Here is a 26,653-nt window from a genome sequence, read left to right as displayed (position 1 = left end):
TGAAGTGTTCAGCTTTCTTGGCATCAGACAAAGGCTAAGTGTCAACAGCAGTTTTTCTGAAGTCGACTGAGATGTTTGAATGGACTACAAACTCCAGAAGAGTCAGCAGTAACCTCAGGCTGCAGCACCCAAAAGGCTACGGTGACCTTGGGCTGCATCAAGAGAGGCACCACACACGGCACCAACGTGGGCACGATCTGTCTACATGTGTCCATCCTGATCAGACGTACAGGGTTCAGCTGCAAGAACATTTGGGAAGGACCCTGCTAAGCCGGGGTATCCAGAGAAGGGCAATAAGAAGGAGATTTGAGGGGATCTGTTAAAGGAACAGGAATGCTTAGCTTGGAACACACTTAAAAGGGACGCGAAAGCTGCCTTCAAGGATCTGAAGGGCCACCATGCACAGACGGATGAGATTTGCTTTGCTGGACCACAGAGGGCAGAAGTTGCAAACAGGAAACATTCAGCTTAACCTAAGGAAAAACTTCCCAGTTATCATTCTATTCAACAGTGCCAAGGGTTGCACCCCATTAGATGGCGGACTCCACCTGCGTCCCTGAAGATCTTCAAGCAAAGGTCGGAATGTCATTCGTTCATTCATTCATTCATTCATTTGTTCATTCTTTTCACTTGACCAGAATGTTACAGAGTGGATTCTTGTTTATGTGTCAGATCTTCTACCCACGAGGTTCTGGGTTTATACCATTAACTGCAACACTGGTCCTCCAAACCCTAGGAGATCTCCAACTGTTTTACACAAAAAGGACCAGGCATGCCAAGTGATGCAAAAAAATTTTAGTCACTTGAAATTCAAAAAGGCTTTGGTATTACCTAATTCACAATTTTACCTTGTCATGGTTATAGACATTCCTTAGGATTCTAAAGACTTTTCAAATAACAAAAGAAATAAAGTATGTGTTCTACCTATAAGGCCCACATGTATCAAATGATGCATATGTTTAAAAACTATACTTATGTTATAAATAAGAAGAAATGTTCCTATATTTATTTCTACTGGATCATTTCTTTGCCCATATTAATTTTTCCCTTTGGAGCGTCAATTGAATTCATCAAATATTTATAAAACTTTGTGAATAATGTATTTATAGAATAAAAAGTTTGCACGTAGTTTTTACTAATCTGCTAATTTTTAAAATTTTTTCTGGTTTTTCAGATTTGCAGAATTTGTATTTTGATTGCTGTAAAAATATAGTTTTACTTACACTCTTCCTCACTGATAAAATGCCCAAGACAGTCTCTTGAGCAGATTTTAGAACCAATAAGAAACAACCCAGAGGACTCATCTGATGGTGAACTTTCAGAGAGTAGAAGGGAAGAAACAAGCATTTATTTAGCATCTACTATGTGGCAGGCATTATGCTAAGGACTTCACGAATTCTCATCTGATCTTCAAAACTACACTGGAAGGTAGGTGCTACTGACAGCCCCACTTTACAACTGATGAAACTGAGCAAACAGAGCTTAAGTGACTTGCCCAAGGTTACACAAGAAGTGTCTGAGGCTTTATTTGAACTCAGATCTTCTAGACTCCAAGCCCAGAGTGCTCCAGTGTGCCACCTAACTATCTCTAGGGAGTTCAATGATGGAAATGCTACAATTCTATTCCAGGGACTGAGATGAGGTTTTCCTTATCTGATTCCTGTGACTATAGGCTTATCAGTACACTTTCTTCTATTGCTGATAATCTAAGCCACAACGTCTTAAAGATAAGGACAGTTCTTTGGGGCAACAGAATGCTGCTTCTCAAGCACGTGAAGATGCCTGAGACAGCTCAACATTGTTCTACTTCAACGTAACACTGCTGCATATCTTACAGTCTAAGTCATCAAAAAAATTCCAGTTTTCCTCTTTTCAGATTTTATTTCATGAGCTAAGAAACATTCATAAATGTACAAATCCTGAGGGCCAATGAGAACAGGATAGACTAAACATCCCATTACATGAGATGAATTCAAAAGTTCAAAGTTCCCTGGTCTTACTGTGGCTTGTGGCATTATCAGTGGAAGAAATCTACCCACTAAAAAGAATGCAGATTAGCAGATTGGCTCCTAGGTTTCCAATAAAATCAGGATACAGAATTGATTACTGGGGTATCTTCACTGTGACCTATCTGAAAAACTGAAAGGAAGCAAACTTTATCCTAGGACAAGTTCTGTTTAGCATCCTTACTTTCACTGAAAAGGGTGTGTGTGTTTGTGTGTGTGTGTCTGTGTGTGTGAGTGTCTGTGTGTGTCTGTGTGTCTGTGTCTATGTGTGATGTCCAACAAGCAACTGCTAATTTGTAAAACACGCTCTAAGTTTATTCAATATATATTAAATGTAATACATCAATCTGGTCTGAAATTTTGGCTGACATTAGACACTGAAAACAAGTATTTGTTCAATAGATCCCCTCACTTGGGAAAAGACAATATAGAAGCAATGATACCAGTACACCTACAAACACAGAGCTATTCAACAAAAGCTCAGCAATGTTAGAGCTGGCAAGACTTTGGGATCATCTATTCCAGCCTCCTCATTTTGCACAAAAGAAAACAGAGGTCTGAGGTTTCACTTCACTACCAGCAAATTGGCAAAGTTGACAAAAGATAGTAATGGTCAATGTTGAGGAGCCGTGGAAACACAAGCATCCTAATGTATTATGAGTGCAGCTGTAAGTTAGTAAATTAGTACAACCACTCTGGGAAATAATTTGAAATTATCCCAAGAAACTGGCTAAAATGTCCATACCTCTTGACCCAAAGGTCCTAGGCATAAAGCCTCACCAAGCATTTATTAAGCATCTACAAAGTGCCAGGCATTCTACTAAGCACTAGGGACACAAAGAAAGACCAAAACACAGTAACAGTCCTTGCTCTGAGAGAGTTCACAGTCTAATGGGGTCACTGAGAAGAAGAAAGGCTTGACACACACCAAAATATTTATTATGGCATTTTTGTGGTAGCAAAGAACTAGAACCAAATGGATGGATGCCCACTGACTGGGGAATGGCTAAACAAACTGTGCTACACGAAGGTCACAAACATGACTGCAGGGCATTTAGCACAGTGCCAGAACATAGCAGAAGGTTAATACACGGATGTTTTCCTTTTCATGCTCTGTCACTTACGTGAAGTTTGACCATGGACAAGTCCCTTTTTATTTCCCCACATAACTAACATAAGAGTACTGGCCACGATAATTGCTAGTTTCTTTGATTCCAAGTTTCAATACACTACTATATTTGTTTCTTGTTTTAGAGTGAAAAATATTTCAAATATGTCTCTCACCTGGATATTTTTAGGGTCTGAATGCACCCAGTAAGGTGCCATACTGCACTTTATTTTCCCATCAGGATCCATATCAATATCCCACCATGACAGGACCACCTGTGCTCTGCCAGACACTAGAGGCTCCAACTGCACTGTGTGATAGGTGGGTGAGCTGTTCACTTGCTTGCTGAAGTCCACACTGAAAAAAAATATTCAAGAAACTTAAGTTTTTAATGTCATGGGTCTTCACATTTTATGAATATATGGCATGATATAGGGGGAAATCTAGACAATGTAAAAACTAAAGATACTGACAAATCAACATATATGTGTATGTATTATATCACACACACATACACACACATATACTTCCCATTAAAAAAAAAAGTCTTGCCCTCAGAGATAAATAGTCAAATGACAGAACAAGATGTATTTGAAAAAGGAAATGCAAGCTATCAGCATCTATATGAAAGACTTACTAATTACAAGAGATGCAAAGACAAAAGATGATGAAAGAGAAAATGATAAATGTTTGAGGGGCTACAGGAAAATAAATACACCACTGATGGAACTGTGAAGTGATCTAACCATTCTGGGAAGGAATTTGCAATTATATTTTTAGAAGTCATTAAAACTATAATAATGGTTCAAAAACAAGGAATTCAATAGTTATTAAAAAACCACCTAATACTTGTAATCATTGTTACTTATAAAGGTATATATGATCATTGTCCGTTTGAGCCTACATCCCAAGCTTTAACATCTATAAAGGACAGCAGGTGAACAGCCAAAGTGCTCCACTGGCCCCCTGGTAGGAGGAAGCATGGAAGAATCCAGCATGGTGAATGGACCTCTCCCTCCCCCTCACTACAAAGAGGATGCAGACAAGAGACACAAAGGAGGAGTGGACATGGCTGGGCAGTCATTTACATCACTGAAGGAAAGTACCAAACCAGTGAGTTCACAGATCATTATAGTATATACCACATGAAGGTCAAAGATATGGGGAAAAGTCTATATAATACAGTGTAAAAAAGAAAGACCCCACTTTTTTAATAACAAATAACAGGAGGTAAAGTGGGTGGCCATTAGTTGGAGAACAGCTAAATAAACTGTGGTATATAAATGCAAAGGAATATTATTTCACCGTAATAAATGATGAATATGAAGAATTCAGAGAAACTGATACAGAGGGAAGGAATGGGGACTAGGAGAACAGTGTATGCAATGACCACGATAGAATAAAGGACAACGCCGATGACATCAGAACTCAGATCAATGAAATAATCAAAAGTAAGTTCAAAGAACTTGAGAGTGAAGCTCACGTCACCTCTCAGTAAAGAGGGGCAGACAAAAGGTAGAGAATGAGACAGACATCTTTAGACGTGGCCAAAAGGTTCAAATGTTTTGTTGACCACATCTGTTCCTTGTAAGAAAACGTTCCATTGGCCATGGGAAAGAAATAGTGATGTTCAAAAAAAAGAACATCAATAAAACATGTTTAAGAAGATATGACATGTCTACCAAGAATTAAATTGGACTCGATAATTAATCAACAAGCACCCCTTCACCCCAAAGGCTGTTTTCCCTTTCACGCTCCCAATTCTATCATGTCTCTTTGCTGGTGTCTTTATTTTCCTGCCTTCTGCTTTTTGGACAGCACATTGTAACAAGAGGATGGGGTTGGTTTCTTTTTCCTTTCTTACCTAAACATTGTCAGTACATTACTGAGGACAGTGAAGTCACCCCATGGCATCTGGTTCAGCTGAATATCATAGACCGATGGAGCCCCAGGGCAATTCTCCATTTCTGAGGGAGCAACAATAATTTTCTCAGCATTGTCTGTCTGGATGTGAATAGGAAACAACTTATTCCAGGACCACATTCTTCTAGATTCCACCAGCTGGGCATATACAGTTGCCCTGTGAGGCACTGCCTCACAGTTTTCCTAAAGGTTCATAAAAAAGAGAAAAGCAGGGAAGTCAATTACTTTTATGCTTATTGTTTCCAAGCAAGGAAAAGTCAATTATTTTTCAATATTAAACATTTGTGGTAACTTCTACTACCTTGGAATCTGATCTAAGTAACCTGAATTTTAAAAAAGGGTATATATGACTTGCCCTACATTACAAGAAGAGGAACAGACTTCAGAGCTCCTCACTTCAAAGTTATGTTTCCTTCTTAAATACTTTTTTTAAAAGACTGTTAACTGTGGTCCTGCAGATTAATTCCCGCATCCACTCTGTCACAGGCCTACCCTGAATACTGAAGACATACCCCTAAGCTACAGCTATTAAGCTCTATCTTGGCAAAACAGAGCATGTAGCAAAGCTGGCTTGGTATTTTGAGAGGAAAATATTTAAAGCAGTGCTTTTCAAGTTTTTACAATCCTCTGATCAATAGTGATTTAGAGCATTTTTTCATATGACTTTAGATAGCTTTAATTTCTTCTTCTAAAACTCCCTGTTCATATCCTTTAACCATTTGTCAATTGGGGAATGACTTGTATTCTTGTAAACTTGACTCAGTTCTCTATATATTCTAGAAATGAGACCTTTATCACAGACACTAGTTGCAAAAATTCTTTCCCAGTTTTCTGCTTCCCTCCCAATCTTGATTGTATTGAGTTTGTCTGTGCAAAAACTTTTCAATTTAATGTAATCAAAATTAGAAATGCAAATCAAAACACCTCTGAGGTACCACATCACACCTATCAGATTGGCTAACATGACAAAACAGGAAGATGATAAATGCTAGAGAAGATGTGGGAGAGTTGGAACACTAATTCATTGTTGGTGGAGCTGTGAGCTGAAGGACTTAAACGAGTTGATGCTGAGTGAAAAGAACAGAACCAGGAGAACACTGTACACAGTAACAGCCACAGTGTGTGAGGACTGTTTCTGGTAGAACTAGCCCTTCACAGCAATGCAAGGACCTAAAACATTCCCAAGTAAGGCAAAATGCCATCCACATACAAAGAAAGAATTATGGAATCGGAACACAGAATGAAGCAGAATATTTTCTCTTGTGTTTTGTTCTGGTTTGTTTTTTCTCATAGTTTCCCTCATTCATTTTAATTCTTCTATGCAACATAACTAATGTGAAAATGTGGTTAATAGAATGTATGTGTAGAACTCATGTAAGATTGCATGCCGTCTCAGGGAGAGAGGGGGAAGGGAGGGGGAGAATATCTAAGAGTTGTGGAAGTGACTGTAGAAAACTGAAAACAAATTAATTTTTTAAAAAAAGTTTTTACAATCCTCATCCCTTATACATTAATTTGCCTCTCCACTCAGGATCTTACTACTACTTCACTGAGAAAACTGAAGCCACTAAGCTACCTCTTCTCTACATTTCAAAATACCTTGACATCATCCCCCACTTCTCTCCCTCCCTTCTCAGATCCTTTTCATCTTCCCCAGCAAATGGAAGCGCAATCATTCCCTCTTTCTGTGACCTTCAATCTCTCCTTGTCGCCATGTTCCTTTCCAAATGCCTTCAACCACGTCCACGTCTAATTCATTAGGAAAAAACTTTCACCAGACCCACTATTCCCCCTCAAGTCATCATCTTATAAAAGTCATCTTCCCCGCATCTGCTCCATTTCCTCTCCCTTATTCATCAATCCCATGCAGCCTGGCTGCTGACCTCATTACTTCTCTGAAACTGCTCTCTCCAAAGTTACAAATGATCCCTTAATGGCCAAATCTGGTGATCTCTTCTCACTCTTGGCCTCTCTGCTGTGTGATATGGCTGAGCACACTGTCCTTCTGGAAACTCTCCACTCCCTGGTTTTCATGGAATTATTTTCTCCTGATTCTCCTGCCCACTACCTAATGAATCCTTCTCAATCTTCTGTGCTATCTGATCACCCATGCCCTGTCCCAAAGCTCTGTCCCGAGGCTTCTTGTCTCCTCTCTACTTTCTCTCTCTCTCTCTCTCAATGATCTCATCAGATTTCAATTTTTATTATCATCTCTAGATGATCATCATCTTAGACAACTCCAAGATCTATGGCTCTACCCCAAGTTCTAGTCCCATATCACTAAATGATTTATGGACATGTTGAACTGGATGTCCTACAGAAATCTCAAATTCCACATGTCTAACAACTGAACTTAATGTCTTTGGTACCACCATTCCTGCTGTTTCCCAGGTCTGTAGACTAGTATTATTCTAAACTCACCTTTCCTCAGCTCCCATTTCTAATCAGTTGCCAGATTTCTCTATTTCTCATCTCCGTAACATCTCCTGTATCCACCTGCTCTCTTTATTCATACAGTCACAACCTTAGTCCTGATCTTTATCAACCTGTCTGGGCTGTTGCAATGGCCCCTACCTGGTCTTCCTACAGCAAGACCCCTCTCCAATTCACCCTTCACATAGCCAAAGTGCTTTTCCTAAAGAACAAGTCTGAACAGGTTATTTTGCTAACTTAATAACCTTCACTGCTGCCCCATTAACCTACCACTTGGCCCCAACCTAAGTTCGAGTCTCACTCTGTATGACTCTTCCTTTTTACATCCTCCACAGTCCAATCAAACTGGACAAGTCTATATCTGTTCCATGACCTTACAGGCGTTGTGGTCACGCCTGGAATGAATTCCCTCCTCAACTCTACTTCAAAGAATCTCTCACCTCTTCACGAAGTAGCTCAAGTACTTTCTTCTACACTAAGTTTTTCTTGACTCCCATGAAAAGAGATGTAATTCTCTAGACTCCACCGTTTGGCTAAGCCCTACTATCATTTCCATGATAGCAAGGCAGAGAGGAGTTAGAATTCCTCAATATAACCAATACAGCAGGGAGCAATCATTGAAACTGGCTAAAAAACAAGATTTTAAATGAAAACTTCTTCTTACCTCGACAAGATTCTTGTGAGCATGCTCATAGGAGGGCAAGGCACCTTCCCCTATCAGCTCCGTATCAAACAGCTCAGTGACCAGGATGTTTGCATAGCACTGCATGTCACCACCTAGGATCACAAGGAAAGACGTAAGACACAGGTTATTTATCCATCACAGGACGGTAAGCTCCCCTTCCCAAGGGCTCATCAGATCCCACCCTGTCTCTGAAGTCACTGAGCTAAAAGAAAGGCAGAGCTAAAGAAAGGCTATTCATATGGCTCTGACATATTCCTAATGCTCATCGAACGATAACACAAGTACTGTAGAAAAGGATAATGCTCCTCCATGGATTCCTATAGAGGCTAAACTTCCCATTTACTGAAGTTTCTGTCCTAATATCAGTCTTACATACAATAATGCTATAAATGCAAGGAATGCAAAGGAATAAAAATCCCTTTCCCTATCAGGCAGTTTTCAAGACATAGATAAACATTAAAATTTAGTTGTTTGGAAAGTTTCCGTTTTAATACAAATTTCTTTAGCCTCCTTAGGGAAATCCACAACTAGTCAAAAGACATTACTTTAAGCATTCACATAGAAAAAGAAATGATGAAAAACGCACATTGCCCAGGTGACATGCAGCTGAGCGGCTGGCTCACTGACCAAGTCTGTCTGTCTCAGCTGGTGCTGCAGACAGACAATGAGCAGGCACAGAGATGATGACAAGGGCATGTGCATGGAGGAAGCTCTACAGGGTTGTCTGGGGTACTACACAGCCAGCTTCTAACAAAGGCCATCACATCAGCACCAAAGAATCTTCTGGTGATGCTGCATGGCCATGAACCATGAAAAACCATGGTAAAAGAAGAATTAAAATTGGAGGTGACCTAAAGAGCACTGGGAAAATGCATGATGGGTGAAAAGTACAGCACATTACCAACCATGACCTCCTAACAAAAAGTATTACAGGACATATATACCCCCAAAAAGGAAGGGACCCAATCACATTGTGACAATGAAAGACAGCACATGAACACCGCAACTGCTACAATGGTAGCCTCCAGACATTAAAAGAACTGATACTGCATGGAGAATGAATACCCTAAGAAGGATTTTCAGGAAACCATGGACAAAAATCATAAAAGATATAAAGCAGTTTCAAGCTGCACCAGGGGAGCATCAGAACTGACATCTATATAGGACTTTAAGGATTGCAGAGTACTTTCCATATGTTATCTCATTCCCTATACGGTACATACTGCAGGTATTATTATGCTCATTTTACAGGTGAGGAAACCGAGTCTCAGAGAGGTTAAGTTACTTGTGCATGGTCACAAAGCTAGGAAGTATATACGGCTAGATTCGAACCTGGGTCTTCCTGATTTCTGGTGCAAAAATTAGGATCACAGTACTTCAGTTTCAGTACCTGCTTTGTACAATGCATGTCTGAACAAGAATTCCCCCAAAAACTTACAAAGGGAGATGGCTCAAGCAGCAGAGAGGAGCGAGAGTCAGGAAGACAAGAATTCAAACAGATAAATCACTGTAAAAGGGGTTTCTAAGAGCTCCAACCCCTGAGGACTGATGAAAGGATCGAATGAATGAATGTACATAAAGCATGTTGCAAATCTTCAGGTGTAACATAAATCTGAGCTACCATTATCACTATTATTATCATTAATAGTATCCGAAAACTGGTCATAGAGCTTTTGCATGATGTCCAATGAGGCGCAAATTCACTACTTCCATTTGGGGACAGTTGTTCTCTAGACCAAGGCCCAGTTTGTCCCTGTGCTCCTAATTCTGCAACCCATCTACTGCCTTTCCTAAAGCCTTCTCAGCCTTTCAAATACTTGAGGACCCCCCTCCAAGCTAAATATGCCAGTTCTTTCAATGGGTCTTCCTATCGAATGAACTTGGGGCTTTCTGCTATCTTGGATAACATGATCTGGAAGCTAAAGATAGCCTATCCATGTCCTTTCTAAAATGAAGCCCCCACAAGTGAACACAACGTTGTGGGAGGAGTCTGACCAGGGCAAAGAGCCCCAGGACTACCCTCTCCAAAGGGCCTACTAACCTTCCTGGCTGCCATGTTAGAGAACGCAATCAGCTCATAGCCCAAGAAAATTCCCACAAGTCTTATAGACCAAGCCACTGTTTCCAGTCTCTGATACAACAAAGAAAGGATGAAATGCAAGGAAAAGTGACTGAGAAACCTGAACTGCATGGAGGCCAGTATCTTTAGAATCTTTCCTATCAATAGCTTATTCCTTTCGTGGCTTTTGTGCATTCTAGGAACAAACAAGCATGAAAACCTGGCTGTGCTCATTCATTTTCATGCAGCCAAACCATGAGGAAAACAGGTCACCCACGGGACACCACCCTTAACCACAAGGAGCTTCTGCTCTACGTGGAAAGATAAGACATGGACAATCTGACTGCTTATTTAAACAAGCGTGTAAAGCAATATGTTATACTGCCAAGTTCGTAGTAGAGACAATAAGCGTTTGGAAGAGGGAAAGATCATTCTGGGCTAAGGCGCAGGTGGGGAGGCTTCATGGAGGAAGCAGGAAGAGCGCCACGACTTTGAGATAGGATTTTAAAATGGCAGAAACAAAAGCAATGTGTCAGGAGGACGTATGAGAATAAGAAACAACATACACTCTGGGCAAGAGGATTTAACCTCTTGGCCTCAGTTTACTCATCTGTGAAATGGAGATAATAGTGCCTGTCTCACAGGTGGAAGGGCCTACCTCACCGGGACTGAAGGAGGGAAGAAGAGGGGAGAGTCTGGATTTTGTCTTATCTATGGCAATGAGGCATTAATTACTGTTCTGGAGCAGAGGTGACAAGAAGGGTGTTTGAGGAAGGGTACCCTGATGTTTGGCACAAATGCTGGCGTAAAAGGAGTTTAATAAATAGAACACTCAGAATGGCCCAAGGCACACGAAGACTAAAAGCAGGAAAACTAGTCAAGCTCTCGCAACAATTCATACCCAAGATAATAAGAGTCTGAACCAGGCTAATGGTAGTGAGACTGGAAAGGAAGGAAACAATGCAAGACGCATCCTAAAGGAAGAGTGAGTGGGCATCGATCAAAAGAGGAAGCCTTAAGGGAGCAGAGAAGGAAGACCAAATAAGTCTTAAATGGAAGGGGAGCTAGAGAGCATCAGGTCCCTCCCCGTCCTGAGGAACCAGAGCACCAGAGGGGAAGTGATGCAGACCAGATGAGAGGGGAAAGAGCGTAGCATGGCTGAGATTGGCCAGGTCCAATAGTCCCTCCACCAAGCCACTCTGCATCAAGAACACCCTACCTGGCAAAGCAACAGAGCCCAGGCTCGAAATGAGCTCTTCTCCTGGTCAGACCCGAATGGCCCCCATGCCTGAGAAATGACTAGGGCAGCCCCATCTCCAGTTGCATTCTTCTATCAGAATCACCACTCAGCACCTGCTGCCCTGCCTGGTTCAAGTTCATCACCCTGCTGCTGATTCACCACTGTCTTCCTCAGCCTCCTCTCCCCTCTCACCGGACTGAAGGTCTGCAGAGAGGGAGTACCAAACTCCTCCCCACGGCTTCTTTTACAGAGGGTAGAACTGGACTCTCAGTTCACTCTGCACCTGTCTCCCTGCCTGGTCTCCACTCCACACAACAAGATTCCAGGCCATGGACTCCTTAGTGCCCATCCCCCTCACACACCTTCCTGCCTCCTTTTTTGTGCTGTCTTCCATTAGAGTGTGAGCTCCTAGAGGGCAAGGACGCTTTCTTTTCATTAACTGTATCCCCACCACTTAGCAAAGTGCCCAGCACACAGCAGGTACTTAATAAATATTTCCTGGATCAGTGCAGTATCTACCGTTTGTGCCATGAGTATGGCCATTGTGTATTCAGGTAGAAGATGTCTCAGGCTATGAACGCTCCTGAAGGGGGGAGTTTTAGTGTAAAAACTCCAATGATAAATTCAATTGCTGACCAACACGATGGATTTAAATAACTGCCCAAAGATCAACAATTTCTGTGACAAAAAAAAAAAAACAAAAACCCTATGAAGTGAAATAAATCTCCACTTTCCCATTCCCTATTAATAATTTTTTTTAAAAGATGAGTACTTGCTGACCAGCCTTATTACCTTCAGCACTGTAGCTAAAATAACACCCTAAAAACAGAGTGAGACAAACCTTTTCAATTTCCCAGGAAGCTACTGAGCAGGAGCTACCAATTAACCCTTTCTCCCACACTGCTTCTCGCTTCTCCAACCTCTCCCTGTCCCTTCTTACTGCCCTCAAGCCTTTCCTCACCCATTTAAAAAACCTTACTGTGACCTGCTCAAATTTCACCCTGGCCCTCCCCTTTCACTGCCACTGGATGGAAAGCCTCCACTCACCACCTTCACTTCCTCTCAGTTTCTTGCAGTCTGGATCCTGAACTTGAATGACTTCAATTGCTCTCTCCGAGTTTCCCCACAGTCCATTAGTTGCCAAATCTAATGAATGGCCCATGTTTGGTCCCTGCCCTTTTCCCCTCTCTGTAGCCTTTCACAGGACCAACCACTACTCTTGCTCCTCCCTGGGCTACTGTGACCCTGCTCTTGCCAGGCTTTCCTTCCAACTGTCTTACCACCTCCTTCTCCTCTGCTGGAGCACCCCAAAACTCTGACTTACACCTTCCTCTTTTCTCTTGTTACATCCTCTTTCTTGGTCATCTCATCAACTCCTGCGGGCTCATTATTTTATTTGGCTCATTTCAATATATAGATAGATACATGTAAATAAAATACACACACACACACACACACACACACACACACACACACACACAGAGTGCCATTCTCTCACCAAATGCAGCCCAAACTACATTAAAATATAAATGGGGAATATTTTACAAAGTAAATAAAATATGATAGAACATAGATAACAGTCATATGTAGTTTTCTAAGGCAACAGGAACCTATGGGGATACTTATGTATAGATTAATGGCCCCTATTTCTATCTAAATTTGATTCCACTGCTCTAAGGCATCTCAAATTCAACATGTGAAAAATGGAACTTATTTATTTTTCCCCCACCCAGCAAACTCATCCCTCATCTCCAAAATTCCCTGTTTGTTGAAAATACCATCACTCTTCCAGGTTCCCAGCTTTATAATCTCAGAGTCATCTTTTATTCCTTCCTTTCCCTCATCTTCCACATTTAATCAGGTGCTAAATCTATTTGATTTTACTTCCTAATAGACTGTACTTGTACTTTCCTGAATGATCTTAACAGAATTCACTGTACTATCTTCTAACATAAACATTTCTTCCTACTGTACCCTCCAGAGGACAGAGGCTCTGAGGTGGTTACTCTAAAAGAATCACAAATTCAGGGTAGTATTTTAAAAAGCTGATGTTAAACACCTAGACCTAGATTTGGAAACCATTCTGGAGAGCTCATGATGTCATACTTTGCTGTGAGACGTCTGCTATTACTTGTATTTGGCAAGGTTACCAAGACTATGAAAATATACTGTTCTGTTCACTGGTTGGGTAGACTTCTACCTAAAACTGGAAAGCAAAAAAGTACATGGAAATGATTAGATCTCGAGTGTTTCAGGCTTGACCAATAGCAACCTAATAATTACAAGCACACATCTTGCAACCTCTCTCCAGTCATGAGTTATTAGGCAGAGATAATTCACCTGTTATCTTAAATAGATGTATTTAATGAAGAAGCAATATGAGTTTAAATTATAAGTTACACTTTCCTTCCTGCCTCGAATGTAGGAGTGAGCCTTTTCCTTTCCATGGATAACCTTTCTACCTGTTGATATGACTCCCAGTTTCCATCAGTGATCTCTACTCTCTCTTGTCTTTGGAATTCCATTACTATTATTTTATTCAATTCCAGCTAATGAAAAAATATCAGAATTAGCCATATACTTATTTTAATAATTACCATCCCCCCAAAAAAACCTATCCTTCCTTTCACATGTGCATTTTCCTACAGAAAGGAAGGCATAGGGAGATTATGGTAGCCTTCTTCAAGTACCTGAAGGGATATCATGTGGAGAGACCAGTGATTACACCTGTTTCTTTTGCGCCAAAGGAGAGAACTAGGAGCAAAGAAGTTACAGAAAGATAAGATTTTAAATCAATATACAACAAAATTTCCTATCAATTAAAAGTGCCTAATAATGAAATGAAAAGTCTCATGCAAAGGTTGGAATGACCACTTGTCAGGGACTCATAATGTGGTTAGGCTAGTAGATAACATGACTTCTAAGTTTTGACATTATGCCTTACTCACAAAGAAATAAGCCAATAAGCCAATTTCAGAAAGGGATCTGTGACCCTTACCTGGCCCCACAACGACTTCGGTAGAATGTTTATTAATGATCTTAATCTTCTCACTGAAGCCATTTTTCTCCACAATCTTCACAGCAGCATCAGCCATAGGTTTGAAAACCTGCAATAAGGAGCCAAAATCAAAGCTGACATGAGAGATTACTAACACACTGTCGCAACAACTGGAATTGTCCCCTGATAACGACCCTTGGACTTGAATTTGGGGAGCTGAAGATGAGGATGTCATAGAATTAATTTATTCCTCTGATTCAATAGTATACCCATGTTTCCCTTTTTTATTTTACAAATACAAAAATCTGTTTTAGGTTTATCTTAACTAAATAAGTAAGAATCCAACTATCTCATTTAAAATATAAAATATAATTTCTTTTGTAGAAATTCACACCCAGAGTTGTAGAAAAAATGAGATTATGCATTGTGAGGGGCTCAATGCTCTTATCATTTGTAATTGTAATTAAAAATTATAGTAAATAGTGTTAACTAAGAAGCTAAGTAAACTCCAGCTTCAAAGACAATGGTGAGTTAATCTTAATAGGATGATTCTTGAAATTAACTTGAATGTTGCAAATGAGGCAAATATCCCAACCACTCAAAGTCTATCTGAGAATAAAGGCAATGATTACGTTAAACTTCTGCGTCTAATGCTGGGAGCTGGGTTGTGTCACTATGACCAGTATCAAGAATGCAACAGGGGGAAATAAGGTACCGGGTAAAGCATGTGGTACAGTGGAGTCAGGGCTCCCTGACTGTGGCTGAGGGCCCTTGGTATGAGTACTTACCTGTATTAGGCAGCAAAGGCCTCTCCAGTGTCCATGTTGGGGAGGGAAGGGGGGAGAAAGGGAAAAGGCCTAAGCACAAGAATTATGTGCCGCACAAAATGTATTATAGGATATTCTGTACAGTCAACCAAGGCCTTGGGAACACAGAAACTGAGGTGGGATGATGTAGTCCTCCAAATTCATGTCCAAACTGGGGGCAGCAACTACAAAAATGGATTCTCAACTTTCTCCGTTTTTCATATAGGAAAAGTCTCCCCTCTGACATATGTTAGAGTTACTTCCCCATTTACAAGGTGTCCTCGATGGTGCCTGGTGGAGGACAGTGTTTTATCCACTACCTCTGCCTTCAGGGCCATGCTTTGGGGTCTCTGAGCACAGTTACTGGTTGAGGGGATTCAAAGCAAGAGAGGGAAATATTCTAATTCATACCAGGTTGGAATCACAAAAGAGATACAGAAGGTCTTAGCTATGCTTACCGGTTCTATAACTCCACCTGAGCCCAGATGGACACTTTATCTATAAACTCATTTTTTGGGGAAAAGAAGGGACCTTCACAGCTGATTGTAAAAGAAAAAAACAACTAGATACAAGTGATGCCAAGTGTTCTGGGCAGAAATCTGCTCACAGCTGTCTTTTCAACGATGTGGCAAATGCCAAGAAGAAAGGCTCTGGGCTATTCTCTCAAGTGAGAGATCAAAAACCTCACAGAAGGGCTTACTGTCCTTTTTCATCTTAGGATTCTATATGTGAAATTCTATCTCAGACTCCATGGGAGAAGGGGAATAAATTTCTGATACACAAAGATCCTAATGGAAGAACAGAGACCTTATTTATCATTATATCTATGGATGATGCATATTCATATGGATACATATATAAGCATACACACGCATACGTATATATTCTACAACAAGCAATGGCATTTCATGTGTACTACTCGGGGAGAGGAAAGAGAGCACCTGAAATTACCAAACTCTAAAAGCAAAATGACAGCCTTATACATGCAATAAAGAGGGGTCTGAGGAACCGAAAATAAACACCAAGAAATAAAGCACAGCAGTGTCACTGTAACAAGCCCTCCAAGCAGCGGAAGGCCAGAGTTCATGTCCCATTTCCAATGTGTTTGCTGTGTGAGAAGAGAGGGCAGGTACCCTACCTCAGCTTCCTCATCTGCAAAATGAGGATGAAATGCATAGAAGCTATCTCACAATATTGGTACAAAGTACTGTGTAAATTATAATGCATTGTGAAAACTAGAATGAATTTTTAAATGTGGCCAGTTTTCTCATCTATATAATGAGTCTAATGCATGCCCTTGTCTGTCTGCCTGTAGCCTGTAACAGATAAAGGCCCACAAAATGCCTAATACAATATCTCACTGGCTCCTTGTAGTGCCCTGTGGGGGATGTTATCCAAGTACAATTATCACCACTTTACAGAGGAAGATGCTGAACTCAGACAGTTAAAGTAACTTGACTATGAGCACCCAGTATGGGGTGAAGGATTTGAACCAAGGTCTCTGCTAATTCCCAAATCTTTTTACATCACAAGACACCTACAAAGAGAAAATGATATAATCTATGGTCAGTCGGTAAATAAGCATTTATTAAGCACCTACCGTGTTCCAGGCACCATGCTAAGCACTGAGGAGACAAAGAAAGGAAAAAAACCAACAGATCCAGCTCTAAAGGATCTCATGGTCTGTGGGAATATATTTTATAAAGAATAAAATGCTACACAAATCTAAAAAAAGCTGTTGTCAAATATGGCAAAGCAAAACCTAAAAAAGAATGGTGGGTTGCTTTTTTTCCCCCAAAACCAAATGTGTTTAATCAGTAACTAAAGAAAAACACTAAAAAATATTTGGAGAAATTAAATTTTAAACCACAGCACCAGTCTTTGCCAGTTTTTCAAAAGTCTAAAAGCATTTGTGCTGCTCAATTATTTTAATTGTTACCAAGTCAACAAGCATTTATTAAGCACCTACAGTAGTAGGCACTGTGCTAAGGGCTAGGGATACAAAGAAAGCAGAAGGTAGACCTCACTCTCAAGGTCACAGTCCTATGGGGAGGCAACATGGAAACAACTCTGTCCAGATAAGCTAGAGACCCCAGCATTAACGGGGATTTGTAAAGGGTTCTTGCAGAAGGGGGGATGTGAAAGCTAAAGAAAGTCAGGGAAGCCAGGAGGCAAAGATGAGGAGGGAGAGCACTCCAGGCCCAGGACAGGAGACAGAGGGTCTCATAAGAGGAACAGTAAACACACTGTGTAGTGGAGAGAGACCCAGAGTCCAATCCCCTTCCTACCACCTCTGTGTGACGTTGGACAAGTGACTCACCTAAGTCTTTCCTAAACACTACCATCCCCCACACGTGGGTAAGTGAGGCTCACCTCAATGGCATAGCAGAAATCAGCCCCAGCACTAACTGCCATCATTGACAGAAGTCCGGTACCAGTTCCAATGTCCAGGACTATCGCTGGCTGTCCTCTTTCTTTCACCCTCTTCACAGCAGCCCGGATGCCCTGATAATATTTCACATTCTAAGAAAAAGAGAGGGAAAGTCGTTATTTTAAGTGACACTGTCTTCAAATGACTATAATTCAATGTTAGTGATTTCAGTAAGAACACTCCTGATGTCCAAACCAGGGTAAGGAGGGGAACAAGTGTTTTGAGGACATAAGAGATAAGCTCCAAGCCCCAAGGATCCTACTATCATATACAGAATCCCCCATCCTCAATTTCTCAAGCTCCTCCATCTGAGGTCTCTTGCACTGAATCTTAGAGAATTCCTTATTGCAAAAATGCAAACATGCTTTTAATAAAGAACTGGGGAGAAAAAAAAAACACAAGAAACACTGAGGCAATTTCCTAGCTCCACTAGGCCACCAGAGCACCAGAGCATGTAGGCCTGAGGTCAACCATCACAGGTCCCATCCAGCCAAAGCCTGGGAGATGACAGCCCTACTTTCATCTCCCTCAGTCAAAGGCAGCAAAGTTCTCAGCCCTCTGTGCCCTCAAGAGATCACTGCCAGGGGTAGAGAGGGCCAGTCTCCAACTGAGAAAGCTGCTCTCCAAGGGTTAATGCTACTACTCGGCTGGAATCCCAGAAGTTCAGAGTTACAAAAGACAGCACCTTGGTGGTCATCTCATCCAAGCTGTCAAACCTTCAGCAGTTACTTGTGGTAACACGGTTCTGTCATAAAAAAGTCAAGGGTTATCATTCCTTCTGAGCCCATCACTGTAGTCTTCTGTATTTTAGAAAATGCTGACAAGGCTTGGATCCACAAAACCACATCAAGCCTGGCCCAGGCCCTGCCCTGCAGAAAATGTCTCCCTTTCTCCACTCCCCCCAACACCTGAGGAAACTCCTTGCCTTCCCCATTCTAGCTGAAAGTTATAGAAGATCAAAGACAGGTGGAGGAGAAGCAGCACCTCAGCCAAATGTCTTACCACAGGCCTGTACAAGCTGCAGCTCGCCAAAGGATTTCAGGCGGCCTGTGGAAAATGTAGAGGAAAACATCCTCTACATTCTTCATAGGCTGCTCAAAATCCTATGGCATAGGCCGCAGGTTGTGCAGGCCTGTCTTACAACACTGTCCTCCAAATGCTAAAATAATTCCTCAAATTGTGGAACATCAGGGTCAACAAAAAGTAAGATATTTTTCCAGCTTAAGACAGCTCAGGAGGTCAGCCGACTAGGTCAGTGACACCCAGGTGGGGACCAATCAAGAGTGGGCATCGTGGCAGGCAGCACCAGTACCAGACACAGGTCTTGGAGGTAGCTTCAGCAGCAGCGGCTTTGGCAGCTCTCATCCCAGAGACAATGATAAGGGGGTGAGACAACTGGTCAAAAAGATACTATAGGGAACCCTGTGCTGGCACTGATTGGTAACTCTGTTGCCCTTTGGCAGTTCTGGGTCACAGTTCCAAGAGAGGAGAGGAGTACTTGTGGTTAGTCACAAAGGAGCAGGGCCCCTTGTTGCAGTTTCAAGGAAGACAAGGGCACTAGCCCTTGCAGCTATAGGGGAAAAGGGGACCTCGTCACAGTTCCAGGGCCAAGAGAAGCACTAGTTCTTTGTGGGGAGCAAGCACCTTCCCAAGTAAGGGTCCAGAGCATAGACCATGAAAGCAATGACCACACCTCTCTCTGCATCACACCACCTAGGAAGCATCAAAAACTTGCAGACCTCCAGAACTCACTATAACAGGAGTATGAAAAAGCCTGAAGTTGCTCACCAAAGCCCAACCTTAACACAAAAGTAAAAGTCAAGAAACAGGCTGGAAAAAATGAGCCCACAAACCAAAAAGAGTACTTGACCATAGAAATCTACTATGATAGCAGGGAAGACCAAGACATAAACTCAGAAGAAGATAACAGTATGAAAATAGCTACAACCAAACCTTAAAGCAATGTGCTAACTAGACCTGTGAAAGATGACCTCTGAGGATCTCTCAGGAGTGAAGCCTCTTTAAGGGGTTGCTTCTTGTTTTACTGAAAGATTTGCAGCAGGCTGTAGAAGAAATGCTTCAATATGTTCTGTACTCCCCCAAGACAACCCCCTTCACTTTCCCAGACTGCCCTCTGCATTTTCCCAGCCTTTCCCCACCCTCGCGAGGAATAACGCCTCCGTCCTGCTTCTTTTTTAGGGCTAATGTGTGAAACTATTGTCTTTTTGTTCTCAGTTGCTGAGGTAGATGGCTTCGAATAGATTGTACCCTCAGGGCTTACACCTTACAATGAGCCCTGAGGAAGGGGGCTAGGGAGGGGGGATGGGGGTTAGGGCCTATATAATCTGCTGAGCTAAACACAGCTCTGCTCTCTTTTTTCAGTTGGTGCCATCTTTTGGGCACTCTGAGGGAGCCCTTTCTTGAAAAAGTCAATAAATGAACTATTCTAAGTCTCTGGTTCATTGATAAGGGTCTCTGTACCCCACACAGACCCAAGCCCAACAAGAATTTCCGGAAAACTTAAAGAAAGAGATAAGAGGAAAAGTTAGAAAAAGAAATGAAAATGTTACAAGAAAATTATAAAAAATGAAATAACAGCTTGGAAAAAGAGGCATAAAAAAATCCTGGTGAAAATAACACCTTGAAAAACAGAATTGGTCTAATGATAAAAGAGGCACAAAAATTCATTGAAGAAAAGAAATCCTTAAAAAGCAGAATAAGAGGAGAGAATGGAATAAATGGGGGGGTGAGATAAGATGGAGGGAAATATAGCTAAGTATTTTACTTTCACTTTCCACTATAGAAGTGCTTTGCATTACTGCACATGTAACATGTAACTGAATCGCTTGCCTTCTCAATGAGGGTGGGTGGGAAGGGAAAGAATGTGGATGTAGCTGGGAAATAAGATAAACAGGCAATGGGGTATAGAAATCTATCTTGCCCTACAGAAAAATAGAAGGGAAGGGGAGAAGAGAAGGGAAGGGGGTGATAGAAGGGAGGGCAGATTGGGGAAAGGGTTAATCAGAATGCACACCATCTTGGGGTGGGCGGAGGGGAGAGATGGGGAGAAAATTTGGAACTCAAAATCTTGTGGAAGAAAATGTTGAAAATTAAAAATAAATTAATTAATAAAAAGAAAAAAAAATTTTAAAAGCAGAATAGACTAAATGGAAAAGAAAGTACAAAAAATTCACTGAAGAAAATAATGTAAAATGCAGAATTGGCCAAATAGAAAAAAGAGGTCCAAAAAGCTCACTGAAGAAAATAATTCCTTAAAAATGAGTACTGGGTAACTGGAAGACAATGAATCCATCAGACAGCAGGAAACAATAAAACAAAATCAAATGAATGGAAAAATAGAAGAAAATGTGAAAAATCTCATTAGAAAAACAAGTGACATGAAAAATAGATGGAATAGGGATGATTTAAGAACTGTTAGACTACAACCATTCTGGAGAGCATTTTAGAACTTTGCCCAAAGGGCTATAAAACTGTGCATGCTCTTTGATCCAGCAATACCACTCCTAGCTCTGTATCCCAAAGAGATCATAAAAAAGGGAAAAGGACCCATACGTACAAAAATATTTACAGTAACTTTTTTGTAGTGGCAAAGAATTGGAAATTGAGGGAATGTCCATCCACTGCGGAATGCCTGAACACCTTCTCCTCCAAAAACCCATTCCTTGATAGGATGTTGAGCCATCTTGAAAAGAGTAAGGAATAAAATCTACTTCAGTGACTACTAATACTGGCCTCCCTGCCAGTCATGAACAAAATATTTCATTTCTTGGCTCCTGGCAGTTTCTATGGCTGTCTGCTATATCTGGAATGCTCTCCTTCGTCATCTCTTTAAGAGATGAGGCTCCTTTGAAGTCCCAACTAAAACCCCATCTTCTACAAGAAACCTTTCCTAATCCCTCTTAATTGTAGTGCCTTCTCTCTTAACTAGCTCCTATTTTTCCTATATATAGCTTGTTTGTACATATTTCTTTGTTGTCTCCCCCATTAGATTCTGAGCACCAGGAGGGCAGGGACTGTCTTTTGCCTCTTTTTTTAATTCTATCACTTAGCCCAGTGCCTGGCACATAGTAGGTCCTTAAAAATGTTTATTTACCAGTTATTGAAACATTACTTGTGAGAAACTTGACTTGGCTTTCCACCCAATAAAACACAAATTGCTATGTCCTGCATTATATGTTCAAATGCATCCAGTTATACATTGTATGTTTCTACTCAGTTTGTCAGCTGGCTAATCTGAAAAGCACAATGCTCAAAACCAGGCCACAGAAGCTGAGACTCACTCCAGCAGCACCGTTACAGCTAACACGTCACACTACACAGACACACAATCCCTAAGAAACTCTGGACAAAAAAATTATTTCTTCCTACAAGTTTTCTTCCCCTTCATATGAAGTTATTAGAACGAATTCCAACTCTGTACTGTTATGAGGACTACTTCACTGACATTGGTTCCACATTCATTCCTTCAAGACATTGAGTGTCACCGTAAGCAATACGTTGATTGGTTTCTGATTATCATACTAGAATACTATGTGCTGTTTCTATAAACATATAATAAAGGATTAGCCAATACAACTGTATATACCTGAGAATTCTTCCTAAGGCCCATCCCTAACATCCTATGAAAATATTTTTGCCTCAGTCACTTTTATTGCCCTCTACGCTAACTGCAGAAACAACGAGTCAGAACATTTCAAGCCCTTTCTATGTCAAAGAGCAAGGTAAGAAGGAGTAGCTTGGATAAAGCTGGTGAGTATACCCGTTGGCAGATATTCTTCTCCTTAACATCCTGAGAAAGGTGCCAGTTGGCTCCCATTCCTGCACCACACAGGAGGCCTCGCCCAGTGTAGGTCTGGAACCTCCTACTGTCTGGTGCACAGTTTCTCTATGCACTGGGATGCTCGTGCAGAACTTCCCAGGCGGCTGACAGCAGTTGAGTCCAGGAGCATCTTCTGTTGTTCAGACCCAAACCCAAGTCAGAAACTTGCAGAACTCACTCAGACCAAGGCAGGTAGAGCCCTCTGGGAGCATAGAGAGCTCGCAGTTCTCCAGACAAAGCTGAGCCTGAGATCCTGAAATCACATAATACTTAATACCCCAAGAAAACAGCAACAAGCTCAGACCTTCCCTCCAAAAGTGAGGTCATAACGTTCAAAATCAAGAAGTAGGCTGGAAAAATGAACAAATTAAAAAAGAATCTCACCATATAGAATTACTTTGGTGACAAGGATGCATGAGACACAAACCCAGAAAAGAATGACTCCAAAACATCTACAAACAAGGCCTCAAAGAAAACACAGTTTTGGTAGAAATTCAACTAAAATTACTGGAAGAAATGAAACAAGAGTTTGTAAAAAGTTAAAAGATGTTTGAGTGCACAAGAGGAAAAAAATTGGGAAATAAATGAGAGCTAAAGAAAAAATAACTGGAAAAGGGAATTAACATCTTGGCACCAATGACATGAAAACTTGCCCAGCAACAATTAAAATTAGAAATGAACCTGAAAACTAGAAAGAGCCAAACAGAAGCCAATGGCTCCATAAGACAACAAGAATATTAAGACAAAGTCAGAAGGCTGAAAAAATGGAATGGATCTCATAATTTAAAAACTGACATGGTAAAGAGATTGAAGAGAAAAAAAATTAAGAATCATTGGGCTACAAGAAAAACATGACCAAAAAAAGAGCCTAAGCATCCTATTTCAAGAAATCTTAAAAGAATACTGTCTCAATCTCTTAGAAACAGGAGCAAAATGGAAATAGGAAGAATCCTAAAAAGAAATCCCAAAATGAAAATTCCCAGGAACATTATAGTTAAAATCCAGAGCTTCCAGGCAAAGACAACATTCCGTAAGCAACCAAGCATCAGAAAGTCATAATCACCAGAATCACACCTCATTTAGCACTCGCTGCTATTGAAGAACAGAGAGCTTGGGAACAGGATATGTCAGAAGACAAAGGATATACAGGCTTATGACCAAGAATAACTTACCTGAAAAACTGTGTATAATCCTACAGGAGAAAGAATGGATCTTTAAGGAAATAGAGGATTTCCAAGCATTCCTGATGAAAAGACCAGAACTGCATAGGAACTTTGAAGTTCAAACACAGGAATTAAGAGATACATAAAAAACAGAACACAAATAAGCAATGATATTTACATCCTAATATGGAGCGATAATACATTTACTCTTCTAAACCCTATCACCATCCAAGGTCATAGGGGATTCTAATTAAACAGAAAGCCTGAAAGAGGTTCTATTATGTCTTAAAGATCTTAAAAGAATAATAGATAGGTAGGAGAAGAGGTATACACTAGAAAGGGAAGAGAAAAGGTTAGGGGAAAATCAACCCACATAAGCAAGGTGCTCAAAAAGACATCTACACAAAGAGGAGGGGATGCATGCAGAGGCCAACAACTGAGCCCAAACTGGTCAAAGGAGGGCATACACACATACTCACTCACACACATACAGACTGAATTACAAAAATACATTTCTCTCAACAACAGGAGGGAAAGAAAAGAAAAACAGGAAGAGGGAAGCTGAGGGAGGTCAGAAGGATCAAAGAAGGGATTAGTCCTCCACAAAACAAAACCTAAAGATATATAAAACTGTTTATAGCTCTTTTTGAAGTAGCAAAGTATGGCAATCTGAGAGAGAATGCCCAGCACCTGGGGAATGACTGAACAAGTTGTGGTATAGGATTGTGATGGAATACTATTATACTGTAAGAAATGAGGAGCAGGATAATTTCAGAAAAACCTGACACTTGTATAAACTGATGCAAAATGAAGTGAATGGAAGCAAAAGAACTTATACAGTGACAACAGTACTTTGAAAGACTTAAGACTTATACTCAGCAATAATAACCAACCAGGATTCCAAAAAGCTGATCATGATATATACTACCATTTCCTGACAGAAAGGTAAAAAACAAAACAGAATCACACACACGCACACACACACAATGTGGAAATTTGTTTTGCTTGACTATATATATGTATTTATATATATATGCATATATATAAATACATATATATGTAACAGGATTTTTTTCTTTCATTTTTAATTGTGAGAGGAGTGAGAAAGACCAAGAGTAGATTTTTGCTAATTGAAAAAATAAAATTTAATTTTTTTTAAAAAGAGACCACTGAGAGCCAGAGAGATTAAGCAAGTTTTCCAAGGGCATAAAGCTAGTAAATGATGAAGAATGAGAAACTAACTGGTCAGTTCAATTCCAATCAGACTGGTATCCCTAGGCAGAGCACTAGAAAGTGCTCAACTTAAAGGCAAGAAGACCTAAATTTGAATACCACCTCAGATACTCACTAGCTGTGTGACCTTAAGCAAGTCACTTAACCTCTGTCTGCTTCAGTTTTCCTTACCAGCAAAATGATGATAATAAACTTTACAAGGTTGTAGCTATGAGGATCAAATGAAATACTTAAAGCACTTTGTAAACCTTAAAACATTATATATAAATAGTAGCTCTTAACGACCATTAGATTTTGTAACAATATTCAAAAAACGATGTCAATTTTGCATGTGCCTACCTCTTCATTTACTTGTAGTCAAGTTGGTGAAATTCTACTGTTTTAAAGTTTTGGAAGGTTTAAAAAGTGTTGTCATTCATTCCAGGAGACATTTCTTTCCATCTTAGGAAGCAAAACTGGTTTCATGAATGTCTGTTGCACAAAAAGGGCTCTACAAGAGCAAAACTTCATATTTTATTACTACCTATAGTAAATATTCTAAAAAATGAAAACACTTTAAGTTATTTTATTCAAACTTTTAGAACAAAATAGTCATACATTTAGATTGCTGAAAGGTTCTGAATGCCCTTTCAAATCCTTTTTTCAAATTAGTCAAAAATATAAAAAGATCAAGAAAAATAATTACAATGCTGAAAAAGATTGGCTTAGAAAAAAATTTAAGTTTTAGAAAATATTCTTACATCAAAGTACTAACAAAAAAAATATTTGATCAAAGACACAAAAATATGATTTCTTTTACAAATACCAGAAAAGATATGACTAGTATTATAAAAACCAGGTTACAGCTTAAAAACACGTGCTGATGAAGTGCTGAAGTCAGTGCATTCACACTTCCCAGGGGCTTCAAGCATGCAAGGCTATGCTACAGTGTCACCTCATCTGTTCAAATGACATCAAGAGCCCAGGGGTGACTTTTACAAGAAAAACATGACAGTTACTTCTAGTCCTCAAGTGTCCAAGGAAACAAACCAAAGTCTCCAGTGCAGCAAAACCATACGATCCTAAGAAATCGACAAATCTCCCTATGAAACCAGGATTTGTGTAAATCATGATGGGGAATTTCACCATCTAACAGAGCAGGCCTCCAGGTTAACAAGTGCTTACTGAAACTACTCAAGGAAGAGCTGTAAAAACCAAAAAACTTAGGTAAGGCATGATACTGCCGTGTCTATTTACTTGGATCTATAGGCTCACTCATGGCATTATTACAAACACAAGGCACTCAAGGACAATTTCATCATAAAATCAGTGTGGCAATTCTTCAAAATCAGGGGTTCCTAACCCAGGCTTAACCTGTGAGCTGGCTTCTTAAAATATTTTGATAATTGTGTTTCAATATAATTGGCTTTGCCATTCTCGGTATTTTATTTTAAGCATGTACAAAAATAATTCTGAGAAGGGTTTCACCATAAGCTTTACAAGGTTGCTACCTGAAGGATCCAGGTCACATACATCAAAGAACTACCCCGGCCTAAATGCTACCTAGAACTGGAACACCAAAAGAAAACCAAACACAAAACTGACTTCACCCTGCTGCAGTCATTTTAAGGAAAAGAAGTTTTTAACAAGAACTTTCACTGGAAAATTAAAGATATTTCTGCAGGTTCTAGAAAAAGTTATCCACTAAGTGTTATTGACTATTGACTGTACAAAGGAGGCATGCGGAAA

General features: G+C 40.4%; 1 protein-coding gene across 9 annotated transcripts in view; it reads right to left on the bottom strand.

Moving 5' to 3' along the window:
* Positions 1-26,653, bottom strand: part of PRMT7 (protein arginine methyltransferase 7) — a 69,240-nt gene that overhangs the window by 20,010 nt on the left and 22,577 nt on the right. For all 9 annotated transcript variants that reach the window (XM_072636154.1, XM_072636160.1, XM_072636159.1 and 6 more), the window contains 5 exons: positions 17,632-17,781; positions 14,453-14,561; positions 8,135-8,247; positions 4,979-5,220; positions 3,291-3,471 (listed from right to left, as the gene is read on the bottom strand). In XM_072636154.1, the coding sequence (XP_072492255.1) occupies positions 3,291-3,471; positions 4,979-5,220; positions 8,135-8,247; positions 14,453-14,561; positions 17,632-17,781 (795 nt within the window). The remainder of the gene's footprint in view (positions 1-3,290; positions 3,472-4,978; positions 5,221-8,134; positions 8,248-14,452; positions 14,562-17,631; positions 17,782-26,653) is intronic.

Source organism: Notamacropus eugenii, chromosome 1 (assembly GCF_028372415.1).
Source record: "Notamacropus eugenii isolate mMacEug1 chromosome 1, mMacEug1.pri_v2, whole genome shotgun sequence".
Lineage (NCBI taxonomy): Eukaryota > Metazoa > Chordata > Mammalia > Diprotodontia > Macropodidae > Notamacropus > Notamacropus eugenii.
This window is presented reverse-complemented; position numbering and strand designations above follow the sequence as displayed.